The 8,248-nt window shown below is 52.5% G+C and overlaps 1 protein-coding gene across 2 annotated transcripts in view; it reads left to right on the plus strand.

Annotated features, from left to right (window-relative positions):
- The window catches only part of SPARC (secreted protein acidic and cysteine rich), a 23,226-nt gene extending 15,411 nt beyond the window's left edge, over positions 1–7,815 (plus strand). The window contains exons 6-10 of one of the 2 annotated variants that reach the window (XM_007448025.1): positions 711–831; positions 2,591–2,724; positions 3,686–3,834; positions 5,940–6,088; positions 6,568–7,815. In XM_007448025.1, coding sequence (XP_007448087.1) covers positions 711–831; positions 2,591–2,724; positions 3,686–3,834; positions 5,940–6,088; positions 6,568–6,596 — 582 coding nt within the window. In that variant the 3' untranslated portion in view covers positions 6,597–7,815. The remainder of the gene's footprint in view (positions 1–710; positions 832–2,590; positions 2,725–3,685; positions 3,835–5,939; positions 6,089–6,567) is intronic. The other variant, XM_007448026.1, reaches the window with a different exon arrangement.
- The last annotated feature ends 433 nt before the right edge of the window (positions 7,816–8,248 follow it).

The following is an 8,248-nucleotide window of genomic DNA, read 5'->3' on the forward strand; positions in this document are numbered from 1 at the left end:
CCCCCCCCTGCCAGGAGGGGTCTCACAGAACCCCCTCTTTCCCCAGCTACAAAGATGAGATGTAGCCACATGTGAGCAAGGCTTCTGCCCAAGGAAGCCCTTTAGAGACTCAGCACCCAACGTTTAATTGAGGGCTGGTCACACAGACATCCTCTCCCTAGCATGAACCCAAAGTCCAGACTCCAAGCAGGAAAACAGATGTTCAGCATGAACCATATTACTTGTACAAGCAATCTAGGCACAGTGAGCCACTTTCATCATCGTGGACAGTTTTCTAACAGTGCAGGGAACTGTTTACCAGCCACGTTTTCAGACTCCAGCCAAGGGCCAACCTCATAAGCACGCCTTTCTAAGGATAACAATCCCAGGCCTGCTGTATTAACTCTTCTGCACACCCTGCGCTTTACCCATCCTCCCCTTCAATTCATCCTTTCCATATCTCCCAGGTTTGCTTTCCCATGTCTCAGCCCTGACTCAGTCATACCACAGCTCAGAGACCAGCAGTGGCTCTCAGCATGGGCTGAACATCGGCCTGGGAGCCCAAAGAGTAGATTCTTGTCTGGGATCCACCACTAACTCACTGTATGACCCTGGGCTAATCACGTTCCTTGCCTGGCCTTCAGTGTCCCCATCTCTGAAATGGGCAAGGATGGCGGTACCAGCGAAGGGCTCTGGGAATGAGGGTGAGGCCCTCTATGCTTTGCCGCCAGGTGTGCAGCAATGACAACAAGACCTTCGACTCTTCCTGCCACTTCTTTGCCACCAAGTGCACACTGGAGGGCACCAAGAAGGGCCACAAACTTCACCTGGACTACATCGGGCCTTGCAAATGTGAGTCTCTCCTCGGACCCTGCCAAGCCTCCCATCTCAGGGAGAAGGCACTGAACTGGCACGGATGCTGGCTCTGCCACTCCTGTGCTGTGTGATCTTGGGCAAATCTCTTCCCCTCCCTGAGCCTCAGGGTTCCCACTTATAAAATGAGATGATTGTTTACGAATAGGTATCTGCATTCAGGACATGTCCAGGGAAGAACTGAGCAGTTGTGGGAGCACAAGATCCGGGAGGATTTCTGGAGCCTCTCACTAGCATCCAAGACAGCTCATTTCTTTCCTGTAAAGATGAGGAAGTGCTTCTATAGGGCTAACCACAATCTTTCCTGCTTCAACAGGTGAAGCAAAAGTGATGCTCTACCTGGGCCTATAAAGTGTTTTAAAACTACTTGAATTCCAATGCTTTAAAATTGGGGCAAGCCTGTCAGTTCCCCTTTGGCCCTGTTACTCAATATTGTCATATCCTTGGCCATTTTACTCCATTACATTCCTGTCTGCCCGCATAAGACATATGATTCACCACCTTCTTCTAGAAACCTGGGAGCCAGGTGTTTGGCGGAAGGGATGCCAGGGTGTCGTCTGGCCCTTTGTTAGTGATCCCAGGTGCAGTCTCAGCTGGCCGAGGCTTCTGCTTCAGCGTGGCTGCCTCCCTATCATCTGAAACACCCAAGGCCACTCTGCTCCCCTCCAAGACAACATCCACGCGGTGTGCCTGGTACATCCTGGCGCCAGATGACACTGGGGAGGGCCTCTCACCTGCCTCAGGTGTGCAGCGTGCAGAAAGGTGGAGGAGGGGAATGAGGTTCTCCTGTGGTCAGCCCTGCTCTCCCAGTTACGGGGCCCAGGGTGTGAAATGAGAAGGCACAGCCCGGAGAAGGGAGGCAGTGGGAGGAATGCTGGTAGGAATTCCTGGGCAGTGAGACTGACACACGTGCTGAGCGGCTCTCCCGTTCTCTAGGGCGTATCACTCCCTCCCTCCAGCTCCTGTAGTGTCTTCAACCCAGATCTTCTCTTCCATTCCCCAGCTGCTGGTGAACAAGGTTGTGGCCCTAATCACAGAGGGGGCTTTCCATAGGTGAAAGGATGAGAGAGGGATGGACCCCTAGGCCCTCAGGCACCCACGTGCTCTGGGTTGGATGAGGCTCTGACAGTGTGGGCTTAATCAAGCCCCTTCTCTCCACACTGACCTCTAATAAGCGCAACAAGAGGGTGGACTTGGATGAAATCTCCAGGTCTGACATTCTGGGATCCTAAGTTCCAAACACCAGGATGGAATTGTATCGCTAAGAATGTTCTGGTGATCAAGCATACCTGAATCCCCACCCCAGCTAAGCGGGGCCTATGGGTGGATGCTATTCCTCAGTATCCCAGCTTCAAACACCTCTCAAGAGTCAACATCATCATCAAGGGTCCTGGCCTCTGTTTTCGGGGCGCAACACCCAGAAAAATGCAAGAGCCATTGGAGGGAACCATTTCCCTCCGCAGATCAGATGAAGGTCAAGGGGACAGCAGCCGTGCCTTTGCACTTGTCCATTTGCAGAGCATTCTTCCCCCCACACAATCTCTTTGGTTCAAAAGGTGTGAAGACACTGTGGCCCAGGGAGGCTGAGCCCTGTGCTTCAATCAAGGTCGCTGATTGAAGCTTCTTGCTGGAGGAGGGCGTGGGGCGTGGGGAGGGGAGAGCCGCCCAGCCAGCATGTTGGCCCTCAGGCAGGGAGAATCAGGGTCTGTGCTGACCATCCTTGCGTGTTGGACCCTAGACATCGCTCCCTGCCTGGACTCTGAGCTGACTGAATTCCCCCTGCGCATGCGGGACTGGCTCAAGAACGTCCTGGTCACGCTGTACGAGAGGGATCAGGACAACAACCTTCTGACCGAGAAGCAGAAGCTGCGAGTGAGTGGGGTACCTTTTCATCCTGTCCCAGGGCACCTGAGCTGGACGCCTCCCGGCCCCAGGCTGGCTGGGATCCACAGTCCCATTCCTAGATCTAGACCCCCAAGTGTAAGCCCGCATCCCCACTCCAACGAGTGCCTGTATTCTGGGCGCTAGGACACAGACTCCTCCTTGCTGCCTTTGAAGCCTCCTAGAGTACATTCACACCTTAAAGGCTCTGAGAAGTCCTGTAACGAAAAGACCTGCTGGGCTTCCCCAGTGGCGCAGCGGTTGAGAGTCCGCCTGCCGATGCAGGGGACACGGGTTCGTGCCCCGGTCCGGGAGGATCCCACATGCCGCGGAGCGCCTGGGCCCGTGAGCCATGGCCTCTGAGCCTGCGCGTCCGGAACCTGTGCTCCGCAACGGGAGAGGCCACAGCAGTGAGAGGCCCGCGTAACGCAAAAAAAAAAAAAAAAAAAAAAAAAAAAAAAAAAAAAAAAAAAAAAAAAAAAAAAAAAAAAAAAAAAAAAAAAAAAAAAAAAAAAAAAAAAAGACCTGCTCACTTTGTCTCCATAAGAGACATAAATAGCTTTATTCCTTTTTCCTTCTGAGTCTGTGGATCTTAAACGTTAACGGACATACCAAGCACTAAGAGTACTGATAAATGCAGCTTCCTGGGCTCTGCCTCAGGCCCACTGAATCAGTGTCTCTGTGAAGTGAGCCCCAGGAAGCTGCATCTGAACATACTCCCCAGTCATTCTGATGTGGCAGCCCTATGGAGAGCCCTCTGAGATCGCCCCAGGCCTTCATTTTTGTGGACGAGATGCTGGTACCCATCTACACCACTTCCTTTCCTCATTTTGGACCTTGGCCTTGGCTGGTGTCTGCCGGCTCTGGCCTCCTGTCAGAGGCAGGAGGGGCCTTGACTGGTCCGGACACAGCCTCCCCGGACTCTCTGTTACTTGCGCCTCTGCTCCCACAGGTGAAGAAGATGCACGAGAATGAGAAGCGCCTGGAAGCCGGAGAGCACCCCGTGGAGCTGCTAGCCCGGGACTTTGAGAAGAACTATAACATGTACATCTTCCCTGTGCACTGGCAGTTCGGGCAGCTGGACCAGCACCCCATCGATGGGTAAGACCCCAGGCCCTCCGGACCCCGGGGAGCTGCTCTGGCTTGCCTCTGGAGTGGACAGTCGTGGGCCAGCACTGCTAGGTGCGCTAGATGTGGTCAGAAAACCTCCCAGTGGCCTCTGCTGCTCCCAGCCCTAGAGACCACGGTTTGCCTGAGGGCTGTGGCAGGAAGGGACAGGTGTAGGAGAAAGGATGCAGGACCAGGAGGGAAGAAAGCCATGAGACACTCCCTCCTGCCAGAAGAGGCAGAAGCCATTGGAACTGAAAACCCGTCCTTAACCCGGTGAGTGTTGGCCTGGGGTATCCATTCACGGAGGGAGAGCGAGCTAGGAAGGAACGCCAGACTCCTCGGGGTGGCAGAGCCAAGGTGGGGCAGCCTGTGTGCTCACGGTCCTACAGCAAGACCCTGAGACCCAGCCGTAACAGGGCAAACCGGCCCTGGAAGTTCTGAAGAAATTCACAGAGCCAGCCCCATTCCCAAGGCAAAGCCCTTGGTTTGATCGCTCTTGCCCCTTAATGAGTTAGGAAGTGCTGTGTAACTGCCCTGCAGGATAGGCAGGGAGTTAGTTGGTCAGTGAACAAACACTGACTGAGTGTCTATTACACGCCCAGCACGATTCTAGGCAGGGGATTGAACAGGAATCAGAACTGACACGGCCCTTGCCCCCATGGAGCTCACACTCTGGGTGATGATCAGTTTTTTCACAATCGAAGGAAAAAGTAAAGAAGCCTCCTGGAAGTTGCAGGTGGAAGCTGGTGCACCTGCAGCTGAGCAGGGGTGGTCACCCTCACTACCGCCTTCTGGCCTTCTTTTGCTGTGTGTTCTTGGAGCAGCACGAAAAGGAAGTCCACCCTGCTCACACGCTGTGCCCAGGGATGCTCCCCTCGGGGGAAGCTCACCGCTCCCTCCTGGTCCAGCCCCTGTGCCTGGAATCTGCCCACCCTGTGGGTGATCCCGGGGGCCTGGGGTCTCCTGAGCACTGGGAAACTCCCTGCTGCTTCTCTCCCAGGCTCTTTCCGTGGCTGGGATCCATCTGAGTCATACTGTGGCGGGGAGGGCAGAAGCCAGGGGACATCTGGAGCTCAGGCTGAGCGAGGAAGGGGCCAGGAGGGAGGCTTCTGGATGGAGCTGCAAGGACTGTGAGTCTGGGAAAGCGCTTCAGCCTGGGTCAGGGGATCCATCCTTCCCCTCTCCTTGTCCCAGAGCTGCCTGGTGACCTTGCTTGAGTCCCCGCCCCTCTCTGGGGCTCAGTTTTCTCACTGGTATACAATGAAGTGGGGGGGGGGGGGGAAAGGGTTCAGTTCAAACATTGTGTGATTCCTTCCATGAGTTGGGTGGGGCAGGAGGGCCTGGGGGTCAGAGAGATAATTGGAGTCAAGTTGTAGTCCCTTGGGGAAGAGTGTTTTGAGGACAACGAATTGAGGGCTCTGGGGAACAAGGAAAAAAAAAATCATACATGTGCTCTGGAGTCCAGGCCAGCTGGAAGGACAGTGGGAGAGAAATCAAAAGGCCTCCTCCTTACACATGACACAGTGTACAAGTGATAAAGTTCCATCCACCCTCCCTGCCAATCCCCGTCTCTTCCCACGCTCCTCCCCAGGAGTCAGCACTTTCTTCATTTTGATGCATCTCTTTTTAGCCTCTTTAACATGCATTTGCAGCTGTAAAAATGTGTGTCCACAGAAAACATGCATCGTTGTTCCATACCAGATTTTGATCTACCAGTAGCAGAAATGCTGAATATTTTCAGTTTAACTTTCTGTGCCCTCAGCTCTTAGCCAATTGGGAAACAAATGCACCAAGAGACCTGTGTTACAAACCCACGGACATCAGAACCGGAAGGGCCCTTAGACATTATGGTCAACTCCTCCCCCTTTGAGGGAGGGGCAAACCGAGGCTCAGGGTGGGGCAGGGTTGTGCTCTCAGAAACACAGCAGCAGGTCAGTGGCAGAGCAGGGGGGGAGACCCAGCATTCCGGCTTCTCATCTTGCATTGAGCATCCTTTCCTTCGGGCCCCGAGGGGCAGGCTCCCTGTCCCCAGCTCCCCATGCAGGGGTGTGGTTCTTTCTCAAGCTCTCAGGCTCTCCCCACCTCATCCCCTGCAGGTACCTGTCTCACACCGAGCTAGCCCCACTGCGTGCGCCCCTCATCCCCATGGAGCACTGCACCACCCGCTTTTTTGAGACCTGTGACCTGGACAAGGACAAGTACATCGCCCTGGACGAGTGGGCCGGCTGCTTCGGCATCAAGGAGAGTGAGTGTCCGAGCAAAGCGGCCGCCGTCCTCTCCCTGCCTCTTCACCGCCCTCTCTACCGTCTGCGTGTCTGTCCTCTCTGCCCATCTCTGCTCTCTGTGCCTCATTAACTTCTGTCTGCTCTCCCTGCCTGGGTGGGCCTCGCTCTCTCAGGCGGCTTCCTGATCCTCCTGTCCATCCATCGGTGTCTCTTTCTCTCTCCCTCGAGCATCAGCACTTACTCTGTGTCTAGCACTACTTTGGGAACTGACAGGCACCCAGAGAGGAGACAGGGAGTGTAACTTGGCAGTGGGTGTAACTGACAAGGACCGGCCAAGGAGGGGGAGACCAAAGTTCTCAGTCAGAGGCTCCCTGGTTGACCTTGGACGGGTCACCTGGCCCCTGGTCCCGGGGATGGGTGGGATCCACCAACTCTCTGGGAAGCACATCTTCATCAATACCGACCTCCAAGTCTAACGTTTCTTCTTCTTGCTTTACAGGGGACATCGACAAAGATCTCGTGATCTAAATCCACGTCTCCACCTGCCGAACCAGATTCTTTCTCTTTGACCTTCCCCCTCCTGTTTTCCCCAATGTTTAAAATGTTTGGATGGTTTGTTGTTCTGCCTGGGGTCAAGGTGCTAATATAGACTTAAATGAATACATTAACGGTGCTAAACATGGAAATTTTAACCCAAGTCATGACATTCTTAGCTGTAACTCAGCTATCACGGCCTCTTGCTCATCTACTAACGGTCCCACTTTTGTCTTAACATTTGCACCTCTGCCCATTGTCTTAGTGGCATATAGGTGGAAACTTTGATCTGTTCAAGTCTGCCTTCAACACACGCTGCATATTTAGATTTTCTACTTTTCTGTTTGAAACTAACACTCACCGAATCAGACTTTGTGTTCATTTTATTTCAGGGTATTGGCTGCCAGGGGGGGTCATCCCTACGTGGCCTGAAGGTGGGCAAAGGGAAGTAATAGACATGTGACGTTGGCAAGGATGTTTCTGGGGCTAGAGGATCAGTGGTGGGGAAAACGTGCAGAACCCACCAGCCAGAACCGCAGATAACAAATCTTGTTTGCCCTGGGCTGTCACTGAGAGAAAGAACCCAAGACTGTGTTCTGGGAATACATAAACTCTCACGTAAACCCGGTTCCTCACCATTCCCCGCCCCCCTCACTTTTCAGTGCCGTTTCTTTTCATATTAGGCTGTTTGTTCAAACTTTTCAGAGCCGTGGACCATCAGTTCTCTAGAATCCACCACACCTCTGGGGGGCAGATCACCACATCGTACAGGACTGCTCCCCTCTGGACTGTCTTTGGGAGATGCAGGAGAGGGAGGGTGTTTCAGCCAGAAAGGCCAAAATCAAGAAGAGAGGCTCAGAATGTTGTAAAACAGAAAAAGTGCAGTTGGTGAATCAGTTTTGTTTAGGGTTTTTTTTTTTTTTTTTTGTTTTTTGTTTTTTTCCTCTTTTTTCACATCTGGACGGCTGTCATGAGGGATCTTTCCTTTGGTTGCTAGCATGTTCCTCCTATTCTCCCCCACCCCTCTCTTTTCTTTCTATTAATCAAAAGAAACTCCAAAGTCAATGGGATGGTCGGATCTCACAGGCTGAGAACTCATTCACCTCCAAGCATTTCATGAAAAAGCTGCTTCTTATTAATCATGTAAACTCTCACCATGATGTGAAGAGTTTGACCAATCTTTCAAAATAAAAAGTACTGACTTAGAAACCGCCTTCCTGAGTGATTTTGCATGTGTCTTAGTGACCTCATTTCCCTGACACGCCAACACATGGACATTCGTGTCCATACACAACTGTACAAATGCAAAGTTTTGCAAACACACTTATGCTTTTTACACACACATGCACACACACACACGCTTGCTTATACACAGGGAATGTATGGTGCTTATAAGCACAGATTTAGCTTACCCTTAATTTTATGACCTGGGGGCTGACCTTTTTCATGACTGCATTTCATTATCAGAGCACCAGGCTAAGCAACTCTCTCCCTTCACTAACCACTCACTCATTCATCCATCCATCCATTCAATAAATGTTTATGACATACCTGCTCTGGACAGATCCCATTCCAGATGCTATGGGCACAAATGTGGCAAAGCAGACAAAGCATTTGTTCTTCTGGCTTTTACAGTCTAATATGGA

This window comes from Lipotes vexillifer, unplaced genomic scaffold, assembly GCF_000442215.2.
Source record: "Lipotes vexillifer unplaced genomic scaffold, Lipotes_vexillifer_v1.1 scaffold121, whole genome shotgun sequence".
Taxonomy (NCBI): Eukaryota; Metazoa; Chordata; class Mammalia; order Artiodactyla; family Lipotidae; genus Lipotes; species Lipotes vexillifer.